The following is an 18,669-nucleotide window of genomic DNA, read 5'->3' as shown; positions in this document are numbered from 1 at the left end:
ATATATATATATATATATATATGACTGTAGAAGTAGGTCAGATGTAGAAGTAGACGATCTATGGGTCAGATGTAGAAGTAGACGATCTATGGGTCAGATGTAGAAGTAGGCGATCTATGGGTCAGATATAAACATTTTAGTAATTTAAATAAGATATAAAGATTACGAACATCATATATTTCTTAATCGACGAATTATAAAACGTTTGGCATATATAAAAAAGTAGAAACAGCATCGCAATATATGAACTATTTATTAAAAATATGATACTGAAAAGTACATGTAATATTACAAGCCTATTTGAGAAGTTTATTCCACCATAATTTTCTTTCTGGGCTAATCCCCTGGTCGCATATTTTTATGTTTCATTCTTCATTGTTGTTTCCAATGATGATTCTGTGGAGAGAAAACAGATGAATATACGATCTTGAATTTAAAAATTGTTTTATTGATACCTAATACACCTTTATTAATCACTTGAATTCCGTCACTGATAATGATATTTATTTCGTTTTAATCAGATCATTTTTACCAATGCCTTTATTTCAAGATGTATAACTTTCCTGTTTTCGAGACTATGTATGCATGTATGTTCTATGTATGTATGTGTGTCTGTGTATGTATGTATGTATGTATGTATGTATGTATGTATGTATGTATGTATGTATGTATGTATGCATGTATGTTCTATGTATGTATGTGTGTGTGTCTGTGTATGTATGTATGTATGTATGTATGTATGTATGTATGTATGTATGTATGTATGTATGTATGTATGCATGTATGTTCTATGTATGTATGTGTGTGTGTCTGTGTATGTATGTATGTATGTATGTATGCATGCGTGTATGTATGTATGTATGTATGTATGTATGTGTGTGTGTCTGTGTATGTATGTATGTATGTATGTATGTATGTATGTATGTATGTATGTATGTATGTGTGTGTGTCTGTGTATGTATGTATGTATGTATGTATGTATGTATGTTCGTGCTTACGTATCCGTCTACTTATACATGTTTATATGTGTAGGAAAGTAAAATCTAAGTTGCGACACTCATAAAATTCGTATATTTCGTGATCAGTGGTCTTTGAGTCATGTTGTTGCATAATACCATATTTCGCTAACTGTTATTCATAATTTTTCAAAATCATTTCATATAGCCAGCCCGGTAAATGGATATTAATTACATGACTGTAATATACAAACAAGGGAGAAAATACATTACATTGATCTATAATGAAAGTGATCAATTTGTTTCTTTACCAATATATTCAACAGTATTTTAAGTATTAGGTCTGTTACAAGCTATTGATCGCACTGCAAGCATATGATTATTGATGTGAAAGTGAAGAAGCAAGCGTGATGTCGATTTTATGAAAAACCTTATGCGACGGATGACTGCATCTTTCTAATTTAATCGTGAGAATATTACAAATTAATCTGGATAGAACCAGACTGACCATTGAAATTGTGCAAAGCAAACTTGGGACGTATGTGTTTGTAGAAAAAGTATTTATGTTTAAAATGAGTACGAATGTTAGTATACACACTTAAATTTAAGTTTGCAAAATGCAACAAACCATGGATCTAACAGAATCGAATAACCAACCAAATCATATAATTTCGAACACCTACTATATTTCCAATGACCACAAGACATCTGTTGTCGAATGGATATTGGTACTGAGGTGGGAGTGGAGGGGGACGCACTAATATCGCACATAATATTCCTGTAATCAAACGTACGACCACACGGGCACGAGACTTTTATAATGATGAATTATACTTTTCTAAGCCCTAAATTGGTATTTTATATGCACTTATTCTGAAACACGACCCATACGTCTAATGGACATAGGTACTCCTATCTCAAACTAACGAACACTTATACGTAGAAATGTCCAAACATTTAGTTATGTTACAAATTGAGAGAGGGTCCATTTTACGAAAATAATCCTTGAGGCCCGCAAATGACTCCTGTATTTTTGGCTGATTACATGCTTGAAAAATACCTTCCCATCACTGATTTTCCATAATCAAACAAGTACTCACTAAAATCTACCAAGCTATGAACTGTGACGTAAATAAAATAAAACATATGCTATATTTATTAAAATATATATCAATGTCAATAAACAAGAGAACTCGTTAATTCTGTAATAAAGATTTGCAGAAAAGTTTTACCTCTTTCAAACTTAAGTTCATCATACTCTGGTTTTGCTCCGTTGTCCGTTTGTAAAGTATCGTAAGTTTCCATCGCATTGCTAAAATTATTAATGATAATGTCTGGTGAAACCACAAAGAATTCATGGTTATTCTAAAATATTTTTCTCTTCTATAAACCATAAAGGATCTAATAAGGAAAACGAATAGGTTACAGTGTAATAAGTTACATTATAATGTACATAATGAATGACTTCAAAAAGTTAAAATTGCGTAGGAGTCGATGATACTATGACCTATTGAATGGGTAATAATAAACGCCAATATATTCGCTGGAAAACTAACATATGCTTATTTTAGACATCAGGACATTTAAATATTTCTGCCTAAAGGTTTCCCTTCAAATCCCTTTAATTCAGATGGCAACTGTAATTTGAAGATGAAATATAGTGAAGCCATACTTATACTTTTATTGTTCTTTTAGATCACTTGATAGCGGTGTAAACAATTTCAGAATGTTGATAGTAAACTACTTGTCTTGTCATTTTTAAATAGGAGAATAAAGTCAAGTGTAATATCTCACGATAAAGATAAATCCATACTGGAGTTCCTAAAGCTGGCTGGAAACGTTAGTGACATAAAAATGCTTCGGCAAAACTGAATTAATGACACTATCATTGGTTGCGTAATGGACATGATTTGTCACTAGAAAACATACTTAAAGGGTATAATGGACAATTGTTTCAGTTATTTGCTAAACAATTAGATTCATTGGTGTAAATAAAAATTATTTTGAACCGTATGTTCTCTATTAGTGTATTTGTTGCTGCGTACCAACTGTCTTAAAATAAGTTACAAGACACTGCGAAACCAGCAAGGTTTGCAAAATTGAAAATATAACTAATTTCCATAAAATACTAAGTGCAAGAATTAAATATAGCTTACGTTTTGGTGATTTAAATCCTAAAGTCCCAAATGTTCTATAAATTCCAAAGGTGTCGAGTAATCCGAATGAGTTCCAATGTTTTCCGAATGATGTCATTAATGTAATTATGTACCAATAGCACTGAGTGAATCATATTGATATACTATAAAATATTTCTTTATGTAACAGTAATTCCAACTAGCTATGTTTCCAAAACATCTTTAAATCAATTCACGGTAATTTCAATAAAGTTACAAAGCCAAATTTCCTTAAATTAATTCAAATTAATACCAATACATTTAAGTTTCAAGCAAATCGAACACGTTATAATTCCAATGAAGGAATGAATTAAATGAATGTAGCCCCACAAGCAAACACAAATAAATGACCGTGACTGATGTCTAAGTCTCCATAATGAAATCATATATACAAAACAAATATATAATTCAAACTGCGACGCATTTTATCCTAGAATGTGAACTCGAAAACAATATCAGCTATGTTATCACTGACTAATCAGAAATTAGATCACGTGATGCATACTTGGATTGGTTACTCAGCCTTGAAACTTTCTGCACGAATTTCCACACTTTATACATGAATAATATCTTTTTTAAAGTGTAAATATACTATCAAGGAGAATTAGTATTTAAAATATTACTAAATAAATGACCTTTACAGCAATTATTATGAGAATAATACACATTATATATATATATATATATATATATATATATATATATATATATATATATATATATATATATATATATATATATATATATATATATACAGATATGAAACTATCCACCGCAAAACTTGCAGTACTTACGTATCTAATCCAATTGACTTGCTCTTAATATTCTCCATGTCAAAATCTGAAATACACACATCAAAGCATCCATTGTTCTATTGCCGGTGTATGTTGAGTATATATATATATATATATATATATATATATATATATATATATATATATATATATATATATATATATATATATATATTAAAAAAATCATATTTATTTCCTATTGATTCATTCATGTAGGGCTGTGTCATAATATATTTAGATGACTCAATGAATAGTATCAGTGTAAAATAATGTTTCGACGTGTTCACATTCTTGTGTCAATTTCCGATGATCATGTTTGCTCACACAATTAAATAAACGTGAGTGGTTGTTTTCCCATGGCGTGATATTAATTTTCTTTCACTGTGAGGAAAATACAAAGAATATTCTTATTATGTAGACAACAAAATGACCGTTTTATTTTGCATATTGATTCAAACTTTGAGTTTTACCTTCCACAATTTCATATGCAGAGTTTTCTTCTTTCACTTGAAGTCTATGACCACTAGCAACGAACTGATGTGCAATTGTTGAATCATCTGGGATGTTACTTCTTTGAATAGAAAACACATGAAAAATGGCGCTGAGTGAATTGCATTAACAGGAAGTGAAGATCGATGAATACAGCCATGATTTCTTTATAATAATGTCTTTTCTGCGATATTTATCACGGCAATTGTCCCTTCCGCTATCATAGCAACTAGCATTGTCTCATTTACGGTGACACTTTTAAATCAAGAGTTAAAAATATTTACTAAATACATTTTGCCTAATATATAAAATATGGAGGTCAACCAACATATAAACTCCAATTTAATTATTCCATTACAAATAGCATGGTCCGTAGCTTAAACTACCTAGCAATGTTTATTAGATTGTAGTTTTAAAGAGATAATTTATGTCAATATTTTTACCTTTTCTTGTTCTTGAACCCTGCAAAGAAATACAGTTAAACTGTAGGATTCGATAAAGCCTTCTTTCACCACCACTGAATGGATGCAAAATCTCCCCTACAGTCACGTGTTAAATTGAATGAACTATACTTTGAATCAATAAGAGAATGTTTTGGGAGAAACAAAACGATATATTTATGGCTTTGGAAGATAAACGATAAAGACTACAGAAAGTAAACGCATAAAGTTTTGAAAATAATTCTTCTCACGACATGCAAAATACATTAATACAGTTTATGTGCTTTAATCAATAGATGGAGACAAGAAAGCAAATTGAAATACAGTTTGGCCATCAATCTGAAACACGGTTTATTTTAAACTTCTCTGAATTATCACATTTAACACAAACAAATGAAACATATGAGTAAAGCGGAAAAGAATATCACCTTCAAAGATGCATTTATCTTCCACTTGATGAGATTGATAATGTGAAGTATGACACTTTCAAAAATAAACGGCATGTCAAATTGGATGCAAGCTATGCCAAGAATCTATTAAAACATTCAGGATACGTAACCTTTGTTCCAAGCACTTGTTATTTATCATGTATCGGTCTGATGAAAGTAATTTCAGTAATTACTATATTTGTTAAAAATACATTTCATTTGTAGAATTTAAATTGCATAATGTGCATGAAAACTATTTGAACCCTTCAAGTATTAATGAGTCATACGGAAATTTTAACTTGTGCTTTACGAAGATTCCAACATTGGTCCGCGGGTAAACGACACCCATCGCCTTGCCTGCACGCACCAGTCCATATGTCATCACGACTAAACGCACATCACTAAAAATGATGCAACTGAGTCGGTGTTGTATGTACGGGTGCGTAGCAGACACACTCGCAAGGCGACCTAGTAGTTTATACTCATCTATCGACACAGTCATTCCTATAAGTGAAAGGAACGTAAGTATGGTTAACTATGGAGAATTACAAATATATACCAAACAGAACGCAACGTGCAATCCATGGACTGCTTGATAATACTAAGCAGAATTAATATTTACCACGAAAATTACTATCAGGTTAGATAAATTTTAATCTCCGTCGATTACGAATTAAAAATTCTCTAAACTGTATGATAGTATTATTTTTATTAAATATTAATTCTGCCTAGCAGTATCAAGCATTCTCCTCAGGAAAGAACCATTGGCTGTTCGGAAGCGTGGTAGCGAATCATTTAATAAGAATTACATTTATGGAAAACTTGTAAACAAGTTTTAATTTGATAACATTTTGCATTCGAACAATTCCAAAAAATGTCCGCGGTGTGTATGAAAAGGAAATAAAAGATAACAAACCACGATGCAGCAGAAATCAGATCACCCCAAACAATTACATAGCATGTTGAATTAGATGCATAATTAATCTTATAAAATTTCTATCAAAAAGCCAGGAAAAAAACCATCGATTTTCGAGATAAAGCAAAATGCTGATTATGGTCAGATATATATCGCATTTAGTTCATTTCCACAAACAAATATGGTATACTGACATGATTGCCTAAGAGGGATTGAACCCGCTTTTTGCGTATAGCCAATCTGATTGCAGGGAGTCTTTCTAATCATCTTTTGCCATACATACCAAGCAACCAATACAAAAATCTGTACATATTTAGCTTAAGGTTTTGAACACTGACATATTAATCTTAAGATGGGGGCATTTTATTAATTCCAACGTTAACTGTAGGGAAGAATCATCAGGAAAGAGGCTGAACTAATACTAAAGGTTTGCTTTCTTAACTGCTGTAAATATTGGGAGTCTTATTAGTTTCTGCATTATCTTTGGACTTTTTCTCAGGTTTGTGTAACAGTATTTGTTCTGATAAGGTAACTCCGAAATAAACCAATCTTTCATTAGATGTGTGTATTAGCAGGGAATAAGCGAGCAGACTAAATCACCATATACTTATAAGGAAAGAAAGAAAAATAGAATCTATGGGGAAGGAACTTTGCGAATTTCTCATAAAGTTTTTTTCGGTAGCTCCGTAGATTCATAATATTTAGTCCCTGTTTGGAAATTGTAACAATACAAACATTGTTGATTGTTTCAACTGTTGTAGTGTCTAGAGCAGAGGAACAGACATACATTCGTAAAATGTTTGTAGGACACTCTAGGTTGAAGAGGTGGTTCAAGATTGAAATTAAAATGTTTTGTTTACGAAGATGACAAGAAACGAATGGATGCGATTGTCACTAGAATAGTAAATGCATTCTAATCAATACTGTATGATAACATCTTAAATTGGGCTGACATAAAACAATCTAGGAAATGACGAATCAACCGATAATTTGAATAGACCATAACAACCAAACGTACATGATATAAAGAAATTTAAAATGAATTACAAATATTTAGCTGCAAATAGGATGTGGCCATCAACGACACATCCCTGATATAGTAAATTAAACCCTTAGCGCCTGGAGTAGAAAAACACAATTCCGTCAGAGCTAAAACCACGAATGCAGTCAGCATGAAAACATGTTTAAACTGTTTGTATCTACGACCGAATACAACAAGAAGTATTCACATAAGGTAAGTACAACTGCACGCGTAAATAGTTCACTGTGAATTGTGTTAGAACCAAGGTAACACGATGCCTAATCTGTCGACGCAATAACAAAAACTTTACTGACAATTGCGTCCTGTGGGACAGCTTTTAATTTGTATCCTTCGTCCTCGCTAGACTACCACTCCAATTTCTGAGACTAATGCATAGGGCCAGTGTTACGTCGTTGCACGACGTTCTCGCATGTACTTAATGGCACATAACCATTGGCCTGCAATACATGCTCGTCAGTATCCAACCACCAGCAAGCAACATGTTTGATACAAATTTGCTACGTCTTCCTGGCTTGAGTCCATTGTTTATATATTATGCAGGAGTGCAGTGTATATGTTCAATTTGCTCAACGTGTACGGTATGGAAAACGTTATATGGAATCGGGTCATAATCAGTGCTTCCAGTTCAGTACCCACGAATGTAGTTCTAACCTATTTTTAAACCATTTTTTCCTCTCTCATTTTGATGGTGATTGAAGAGCTTTATTATGCATTTTTGTAGGGATTTAAAGGTAATTGTTTATTCTTGAAAATATGAGCTCAGGTCGTTGCTGTCTCTGTGTATCTCGGCGACAGTGCACAGTGAGTAACAAGCCCTTGGTGATGATCCGGAAGTGAAATCTGTGTTCTTTTTACATGCTGCTCTGTTGACGGTCGAGTATCTAAAAAAAGAGCAGGCCATCCTTTGACAAGAACTTCACAGTGAAGTCATCGTTGAAGATGTGTTAGATTAACATATGATTTGCATTGATTGTCACACAGTGGAAAGGTCAGTACTGATAAACAAATTTAGAGAACATATAGTAACATTAATTGTGTTCTATGTCCATATAGCAAGCTGGTCATTGCGCATTTGTATACACAGCCGCTCGGCAATCCGTTTGTATTCATCTATGGCAAACATATTTCGTAGCACCACTGGTTACAGTTGGTTTTGGAACTAATGCAACAAGGAAGGTAGTTGTTTCAACAAATGTTGTCAGTGACACCGCCACTAGTGTAGTGTCAACACTATCCACCACGTTTGCTGCGCGATTGAACATTCATACGGAGTGCTTCGCACTTTAACGTCTGATCCTATGCGGGTTTCAGTCTCACGGGTCTCTCTATGGCGAAAATATTGTGTACAGAAACATTTTAGTTCATCTAAAAGCATCGTGTGATGAATGTTCATTTGCTTTGGAGGCTTGGGTCGTTTACCTTCCATGAGGATACGCATATATAACTTATCGCCGTAGTTTACTAATAAGACGGCTTTGAAGTCAAAGAAGCGTTGCTTAATAATGTTAAATATGGAAGTAAAAGATACTCAACACGCCCGCAAATACGCGCACTAATAGTCACAAATAACACACGCTTTGTAGACAGGTTCACCAATTGTTTGCTTATATGCCCGATTACCGTGATGCGTCACATTACCTATTTTCGAACGTAAATCTGCCATCGTTCCATTAAATAAAAACCGAATCGTGCCAACCCCACGAAATGGTATATACTGCCACATCTTTAGTTTATATTCCTTGTTGATTTCAGGCACATTTTGGTGCTAGCTTCACAAATACCCCTTCAGTGTAAAATGTTCCTTGCGCATGTTTGTTCTTTCCACATTTGATCTTATCTTTGTTGTTATGTTCAGCACTAATTGCAAAAGCCGAAGATTGTTACAGTTTCTGACGCTTCTGCTCTAATGCGTTGGCATTGAGACCCTAGCACAATATTGGTCTCCAGAAGCACCTGCAGGTTTGTATCCTGCTTTAAAAATTTCTCGATACTCTTCTGAATAGGGTTAAAGTGGCTGCGAAGTATCCTCTGTAGATTGTTGCATATCATTAGTTTACGACTGTGTACTAATTGCAGATCTGTATTGCAATCTCGTTTATTTTGCACTGTTTCGTCCCACTCTTCAGGATGTTTATTCTCTCTGTTTTTATTGAGTTCTACAGCCATAGCTTGAGTAGTTAAAAGGACACATCGGTGCTTTTGAACTGTTTTGTTTAGATCAAGAATTTTGCACGTGAGGAGACTATCAGGCTCCTGTGTCTCACATTTTTATACTCACCGGAATAATTCTAAACATCTAGAAGGCTTCGATCTACCATCACTTGCACATCCATGACAATAGCGGTAATCTATACTTCTTTACATTTTGCCACGGTGAAGCATTTTGCACTTTTCGGATTCGAATCCACAACCGTAATGCGCGTCACTTTGCAGCATGTGTAACCATTCAATCGGTGTTGGCTTGCCCCAACGGTGCGGTGCTGTGGACGGAGGCGCAATCGCTTTATAGGAATTCCGATGAATCCGGTCCGCGGTGGTGCTTTTGATGCTAACGATTCACATTTCAACTTGATTAATAATCAGTGCCATACACGAGGTCATGGTGGAAAGAACATTTGGGGGCCATGTGAACAATCCCTGGTCGACATCACTAAAGCCATTTCTATAATATTTCGTGTGAAAGGTTTTCTGTTCACGTTGATTGCATGCATTTGTGTCACTTATTTTATTAAATATCAGGTCTGTCTCTAATGTACAGTTCTATCATCTAAGTCTCCCATTTTGCTGGTAATCCAACGGATTGCTTAATAGCTGACGGCATCATAGGTTAAAGTAATGTCAATCGTCGAATGTGAACCTTGCCAAGCTCGGCACGCAGAATTTGTTTGTGTTCTGAGGAATCGTTGCGCCAACGCGAACTCTTCTCAAGGACGACCTTTTTAAGTTAACCATGTATTGCGGGGATTCAATGAAGATGACTCAGTTAAGTGTGGGTTAGTCTTCACATATGCTGATTTTGGAAGTTTTGCCGCTCAACATCGAAAATCTCCTTCAAATCTAGGCATTCATCGAATTAATGTCGTGCACCCTTTGGGAAGTTCTATGTTTCTCAAAGACGAGCCACCATCTAAAGAGAATACCAATAGGTTATTCGCTTCGATGCGTACGAACTATCGAAGTCGGATACTTGGCCAAATGAAATAAACGCTAAACGACGAAAATGCGATATCGAGTGTGTGTCACCCCACCCCACCCCCCACACCCGCCTTCCGGAAACTACATGGAATTTCGTTTTCGTGGACTCTAATGTAACCATTGAGGCTCCTACTGCTGTTGCATTTGCATACACAGGCTGCATTGTGGCATTGATTTCGCGGATGATTCGTTTAGAACTCATTATCGATGTATTCAATGATTTCTTGCTTCAACGGTTGGACCTCACGAACATTTCCAATCGAAGAGTTTACTGGCCTGCTGCTGATCCATTATTTAGATGCCTAACTGCACTGTCAATCTTCTTAACTTGTTACTTTACATAATTGTTTCTGTTGATGGGGAATCAGCGCCAAATTGTATGGTACCCTTTCCAATCTCTTTCCATCTGCCTCATTAATTATGGGTTTGTCTCTACTATGATGGTGATTGGTAAAAGTATGTAATTCGTTCTTGCATGTATTTGATGTCTGCTTTAGTTGGATACAGTCATTGTTTGATATCAACAATCTGTTCCGGGAAACAGTTGATGGCCCGCGTCATCTTAATCATCATACCGGGTTCCTTTATTGTTTCCATCACAGCTACCGTCTTTGAGCGACAAACTCTTTTGTTGGTTCGATCAGCGATTCGAATAGGGCATATATTTCACGGAGGATTCGTTCAGAACTGATAAGTATTTATTTGATAAGTTCATGTATTAATGCGCAAAACATCCTTGGGTGTTCAAGGGTCTTCAAATGTCTTCCGGTGAAGAAAGCTGCTACTCCAACGCATCTTTGACCCTTTCTCGAAAAGATATGTAAAAATGGAGACGTTACAGTGTTCGCAAGTAGCTTTTAGTCATGTGTCAGCAGTCTCTCCTATGACATCTCTGGTAAGTTTCGACTTCAATTAAAATCACATGGTCGTTAAATTATTTCACACATTCGAGTACATGTTCGCATCCAAACCAATTCATTACTTTTTTCCGACATTACTTTGTCGATCGCAGCGGAAAGCATAAACGTCTCGGGTTACCTACGCGAATATATTTCGAAATTCATTCATGGAAGTTTTGAGAGCACACCGTGACCAATGAATGTTTACGGTCCAATGAGTGTTTACGATACATATTATCAACATGTATAATTATAATTGTCCCTGATCACCTTAGACACATGCTCGTGTCATTGAGTTAGAGAAATCGCATCTGCGTTATTGTGCCAGCTCCGACTAATTTTCTAGTGGGGTCGTCTTGCCCGGCAAGAATCACATATTCCTACACGATTAGAATTTTCGCGCCCGTGTCAAAGTTGTAAATGATCGGAACTTCATCAATCGTGGAATGAAGCTGAATAGCTGGCGAATCATCAAATGCCTGAGACGCAAAAATGTCCGCGAAATCTCTGAGTACTTCGGCTGATCGTCCTCGGATGGTACAATCACGTGCAGAAGGTCCTACGTTAAGAGGTGCATGATTAGATTCAGCAACAGTTGTGTTTTTTTCCGGAACGTGTAAACCGAATTCAGAAATACGGAACTGGTTCTTTCAGGACCGTGTTTGAAGAGTTGAGGATTGTTCTGAAAGAATTATAATGCTTTCTTATCGAAATCCGCTGCCACAAAATCAGCTCGTTTTCTAATACGTTATGGCAGAGCCCCAATCGATAGAACTTGTTACCCAGTGTGAAGCAAGGACATTTACGTTCGTAATAATCTCAGATTCGATACCTTTAAGAAAAAAATCACAAACAAAACAAACAAAAATGTACTTGATGGTGATGATACTGTCACGCAAACTAAACTCCTCTGGGTGCTTTGGTGTGATGTAAAGACGTCCAGCGAAGTAGGTATCTTGATCAGGCCTCTTGTGCAGAGGTCTCTAAATATGTAATGACTGTCACCGATCATGGCGGCATATAAATTTAAGCCGAGTCGTTGAGGTCCCAAATTTCAACCAGTGTCGCTGACTCTAACATGGAACACCGACATGTCCACGGCTTCTGGAAATGGATGCAGGTAAAGAACCTCTCGCAGATGTTGCAGCTTTGTAGTGAATATATAAAAAATTATCGTTATTATTCCACTGAGGAACTGTTCAAACTTAGGCCTGTTGGACGAATGATTAATCCCGCGAATGGGTAACGCGACTTCGTACAGTAGTTATAGCAACATTGAAGAATAAGAATGCACCAAGATTGGGTAGAGCACCTCAGATTATCTGCGGGTGCGAAACGACGAAGCGGGTTTACCGCAGTAGCTTACTGCTTTAGAAGGTGAACAATGTCGTGCGTCTCTCTTTATGTGAATCGTCGATGCATTTACGATTTAGAACAGATTGGTATCCTGAGAGAGAGAGCAAAAGTGTTGACAGCGGACGAAAGAGCGACGCATCCACCGAATAAAGTATTTGTGTGGATATTTGCTAGTCATTTTCGCTAATGTACAATGGCCACCATCAATGATCGTGTAGTGCCTGTACGGATCAAGGAAAATTCGCAGCTTGGTGTCCAGCAGGAACAAAAGTACTTTGGTATAACGTCACACACCGAAACAATGTTTACACGACAAAATAATATTAGCCACGTGTGAGAATTTACTTTGTTTTAGAATACACTCGATGTACTTATTAAACTCGATATCTCATTGCAAAACCATGTTTGGGAATCTTTGCCCTTCGTAATATTCCTACCAGATCCAACAAGTCAAATCAACTTTGGTCGCAGTATCAGGAAGACTTCAGTAGGCTTGCCAGCGTATTCATATTTGAAATTTTCCAACAATGTCTTCTCCGCTATTTTTAATGACATATAGTCCTTTGGGTTCTTGCTGGTGTCAAACTCGACCGCGAACTCACCGATCTCTACGTAAACGTCAATAAGCCCATGCTATTTGCTTTAAGCTCCGTTGAGGTCAACATCGAGCCGAGCTCACTTAGCGTGCTTTACATGGTGTTCCCCAATATGGCATAATTCATCAGCTTGAAGGTGTCCTTTTTCAATTGATTGGATCAGGTGATTTTGTGCTAAGTATTCATATGAATGTACTGAGGCATCAAAGAATGCTGGCGTAACCGGCACACTGTGATGGACAGGGCAGTCCCAACCAAATGTACAACTGCAGATTTTGTTTCTGGACATTATAGCTGATTTTCGGGCGCAGATTCGAAACCATGTTTGTGCATTCAGTCAACTTTCCACTTAAATCGCTCATGATCCCACACTGGTACGGGGGCAAACTCTCACGCAGAACCAACTTCGCTATCGAGGCCGGTGGATAAGCATTATATGCTTAGTAAAGTTCGTCCTGGTATTCCAAGTCAATAACATCACTACAGTAGAAACCACGGTCGATAACAGCATTAGGCTGGAAAGAAGAGTCCCCTGTGATGTAAATAGCGGATACATGTTGTACCACTCACGGGAATATGACGCGAACAGATGTAGGTTTGCAGTGGAGAAAATGCCATCAGATATAAAAGGAGACAACTTTGATTAGTAAGCAAGATCTCTAATGACAATGATCACAATAATGTTTGTGTAATATTTTGAGTACGAAGAGGAGCCTCTTAAAACAACGGAAGATGATGAACAGACAAAATTTGAAAGTGCTGAAGGCAAAGAAGGTTATAAATATCGATTACTATATATGTATAGGAAATAAGAACGTGTTTTTCTAACAAAAATACTTCACTCCGCACGGTCGCGCAGTACTTGTCAGAGAAAAACGAGTTCATATTTTCCGATAAAAATGCAGTAACATTTATATAATATGCTCAGTTTGTTTAACTACCCAAGGTTAAATAACAAAAGATGTTACCAACAACAATGTGAATGAATTTATGTTTTATTCAAAATGAATTCACAACCATATATTTATCAATACACAAGAACAATAATCATTTGCACATAGATTCTCACGCGGCCTTTTGACTTAGTCGCGCGATCTACATAAGTTTAAAAAAGAATTGTCGTTTGAAATTTAGTCATAATGTGAGTGAATGCGCATGGATCTTGTTTCTATGTTGATCCAACTCAGTTCTACTTCTTTGATTATGAAGGACTGGACTATAGGGCCAATTCAATCCAAAAAATACAATGGATTTCACCTGGAAATCAACGCAATTCGAAATTCCGGTTTCGGTGTGAATCACGTTGTGCAAGACATGTCATACGGATTGAAGAACTAAGAAAGTACATTTTGAGGAAATTTAAGATGCATACGTTTACATATATTTATTACCATTCTTACAATCAGCTAAAGAAAATACGCTTACCCCGTCACTTGCATCTCGCTGTTGGAGGGACCTGAGTTATTACTTTTATCATAGAGTGTATCTTCTATCGCTCGGCTAACGTTGTATCAACTTAGTTACACGGGGTAACTTCTATTGGCGAAAACATATGAATATTCTCCTAAATAAATGTTTCAATGATCAGAACGGTATTTACAATTACTTCGTCTCTATCGTTAACGGTTTCATATAAACTTTCAGTTGCACGATATAGCTGCTTTAGTTCATTCACAAACAAACTGAATCAAGAAAATTGAAAGAGACAGACAAATGATGACAAATGATGGAGAAATTTACTATTGGAAGCAAAGACTAGAAGGGTGGAAGATCAACACATTCCAACTTTATTTTTAACCCAGAAGTTTCATAAACACCTGATGCATATCTAGTATTCAGAACCGAATTCTAGTTTGAAAAATGTTTATATTGACGTCTGCTAGAGAAATTCAGATTTAGATATGTATCTCGACAACTTGAAATTAAATTCCAAAGACTTTAAAACATAGATACAAACTAAAGAATTTGCAAGCTTTGTAAATCAAATTCAAATTGAATATGATTGAATGAATATCTCTTATTGCTTGCATATTCTGCTCTGGGCCATTGTAGAAATTCGTTTCCATAAGACTACCATATTAATTCCAAGCCAGAACTTTTAAATAATAAATTATTCACAATAATGTCGAGTTGATTAATTGATACATTGCCAAGATTTGTATACACTGTATGGAAGCAAGAAAAACGACACTGGATGATCGTATACACACATACATACCTGCATACATACATACATACATACATACATGCATACATACATACATATATATATACATGTGTGTGTGTGTCTTTGTCAGTTGTTATTTTAGCGTTGAATGTTCACCTCAATATGCATATACTGTAAATATGTCCTATTTACCTAATAAATCAACTGTACACTCCAACTATGCCGGAGATATTATCCTGTGTTATATATCTATACCAAGTAACAACGAAAACGAATCCCTGGGTCTGACAGTGAAAGGTTGTATTAATTGATCATGTTTTAAGGAAACTACAGGTCATACATTGTCCAAATGAGTATCATTTGAAATGGACATGACCTAAGACAGTATGAATGTAGTGTTTGTTTCAACGTGCCCATTGCATTGTTTATTTAAGCTATGATAAAGAATAGTAGAAAATAAGTTCATAACCAAACATCGACTTCTTCATAATTTCGTGGCAAAGCGGTGGTTTTCAAGCTAGGTATGAAACATATTATATTTGAACAAAACTTGTGTTTTTGTATATAATTTTTGTTCGCGACTGATAATTTGTATAATTTTGAGAATTTATACCGTTTACAATCTGTTCAAAGTGTATTTAATGAAAGTGGAGATACAATGCTCTATTCATAACAGTGTTCAGGGAAACTACTTCCATGATACAATATCCTCGATGTAACTGACAAAATGAGATAATATTAAAGAAGAGATATACGCCTGCTTTCAAGTCAAAACACGCCATTTAACAATCAAGGAGATAACAGACAGAATATTAATCTAATATATCGTCACCGTACTTTGATACCTTCCTAGATTTTTAAGGCAGCTGCACATAGTATTGCTATGATATTTGACGTGAAATGCATAGTATGATACCTGAATTATTACTGTGTATTAATATCACTTGTCTATGTCACCCACTGTGGCAAGCTTATTCATTAGCAAGTGGCTTTGTGCGGTTTACTATCCACCGTTAATGAATATCATTATCAAGTAATAAGATATAATACTTACTAGTAAATTTATGCACTAAATAATGTGCTTACATGTTCTTATAGCATGGATTCATTATGGGGTCTGAAACCTTAAAATTTGTGGATTTTCATGTAGTGCGTGTGTGTGTGTTTGAAATATACTTAGACCAGGTCTATGGTGCCAGTAATTTGCTCCAATAAGTTTGAAAATGGACAGGTTTTGAAAGTGTTGATGTTTGACCTGGCAATGGGTGAGTTCACATGTGGCACGGTGCATTCTGCACAAATCACGTTGACCAATAAATGCCAGAGTGAATCAATGATGAACATTAAAATGTTACTGTAGAGTTCTTTTTATTAAAATTTCTAGAACAAAATTTATGAATAGCACCTCCCTTCCTCAAAACAAAATTTCGTTAATAAAAATGGGAAGTGAACTCAGCCAACGCGCAAAGCGGTTCCCTTCCCTCCCCCAGGTTATACAAAGAAGTGAGAGAGATGGCTACTATCAGGTTTTTTTTATAGATCAAAGCCTTCAAATAAATTCATATCGTAGTGTATTTGGATAAGGCTAATGCACATTTGACATGATCAACAGTAAGGAGTGTAAAATATGATAATTTGCCTATTAGGGTCTAAAATTGCTAATTGGGATAAGTTAAATAATCGACTTGCAGCTAATAACTTACGTGATTTTAGTTTTATAAGTCTTCAATGATTTTAACAACCTTCTTCATTCGAAGAAGGTACATAAAATTATTATCACACCTTTTTGGAAGTCCATTTCAGCAGGAATGCTCTTTCCTCCTTCTTTGTTTTGGTCAAAATTTCTTGTTTCATCATCCTTGTGTTTCTTTCGTCTCCTGCAACAAGAACAGAAACATAGAATTGATATTTTGAGTATTATAAGACAGACAGTATGCAACAGGCTTTGTTAAATTATGTATTTAATTCGTGTACATGATGGTGTAGATTTTATTAATCACATGAAACTCTAGTATTCTGAATATTAGTATACATTTCGAATGTATGTTATTATTCAACACAGACAACTATGCGAGTGCTACATTTCAAAGCGCGTGATTGTATATTTCACTAGTTAAAAGGTTTGAAAGAAAACCTGCAATAATGAAACACATACCTCATGAATATAACAATACCGACCACCAACGTTACTACTGTGATAAAGGTGGCAACAGATCCCACGATGGCCGCTGTCAAATAGGTCGGTTTAGGGTCTGAAAAATAATAAACATTGCATATTGTTGTAAAGATATCCGATGAGAAAATTACCCGAAAACACCTTGGATGCATTATTTCCCCTTCCTTACGCCTATTATATTTAAAATTGATCCTGTCTTTTTTGTCATAGATTTTTTGAGTATGTCAGACACAATTCTAGACAATAAATGTTTCATTTTTGTTTTACTCTTGAACGGAATGCTTTCATGTCACAATGGTATGAATAGAACATTTTGCTAAGGAGCTTAAGAAAATAGCATAGATATGAAATCATTAGAAAATTACAGGAGCTGACGAGTTATAACAAATGTCACATCTACACGAAAATGATGCAATCATTCCTTTCTTTTATACAATTGTAAGCTATGTAATAAAAAATGACTGCTTCATTAGCAACATAAGTAATTGTTTTCTTTTGAGAGAGAGAGAGAGAGAGAGAAAGATGTTTCCACCTGCGCTGCACACTGGTTGGGAAGATAGGCCACTATCAAGACACGTGATTTCTAGAACATTTGATGTAAAACCACTATCGCATTCGACGGACAGTTTGACGCCATATGTATTATTTTTGCCGTCTACTCCTGTTGTTTTGACTTTTATTTCTCCATTGTTGATATTGAATATAATAAAACACTCAATCGCTGAAATAAAAAAGAAAGAATGTCCAAAAATTTGAATATATACCACCTTTACTAACAATTTAAATGCATATTATGCATTAGTAGGGAAATATCATAGAAACTTTAAAATAATCTTCAATTGAATCAAACTGTATTATATAAACCTTAGACATCAATATTTAAAACGAAAGGATCTATTATTAATATTAGAAAAGCAAACAAACTACATAGAGTAAAATCGGAACATTTGTCTGCTAACCGATATGAACATAACTACCGTTCGTAATTGTTAGGATAATTAATTGCATCACAAATATTCATTTATACCCAATGGGATCAAA

The 18,669-nt window shown here is 35.3% G+C and overlaps 1 protein-coding gene across 1 annotated transcript in view; it reads right to left on the bottom strand.

The window, feature by feature from the left end:
- Positions 1-237: 237 nt before the first annotated feature.
- LOC149808213 (uncharacterized) overlaps positions 238-18,669 on the bottom strand; it is a 45,163-nt gene continuing 26,731 nt past the window's right edge. The window contains exons 3-10 of the mRNA XM_089950165.1: positions 18,161-18,349; positions 17,608-17,704; positions 17,235-17,329; positions 4,857-4,875; positions 4,395-4,495; positions 3,925-3,970; positions 2,189-2,268; positions 238-396 (exon numbers count right to left, since the gene is read on the bottom strand). Coding sequence (XP_089806291.1) covers positions 359-396; positions 2,189-2,268; positions 3,925-3,970; positions 4,395-4,495; positions 4,857-4,875; positions 17,235-17,329; positions 17,608-17,704; positions 18,161-18,349 — 665 coding nt within the window. The 3' untranslated portion in view covers positions 238-358. The remainder of the gene's footprint in view (positions 397-2,188; positions 2,269-3,924; positions 3,971-4,394; positions 4,496-4,856; positions 4,876-17,234; positions 17,330-17,607; positions 17,705-18,160; positions 18,350-18,669) is intronic.

Source organism: Sinohyriopsis cumingii, chromosome 1, assembly GCF_028554795.1.
Source record: "Sinohyriopsis cumingii isolate HCF-2022 chromosome 1, ASM2855479v2, whole genome shotgun sequence".
Lineage (NCBI taxonomy): Eukaryota > Metazoa > Mollusca > Bivalvia > Unionida > Unionidae > Sinohyriopsis > Sinohyriopsis cumingii.
This window is presented reverse-complemented; position numbering and strand designations above follow the sequence as displayed.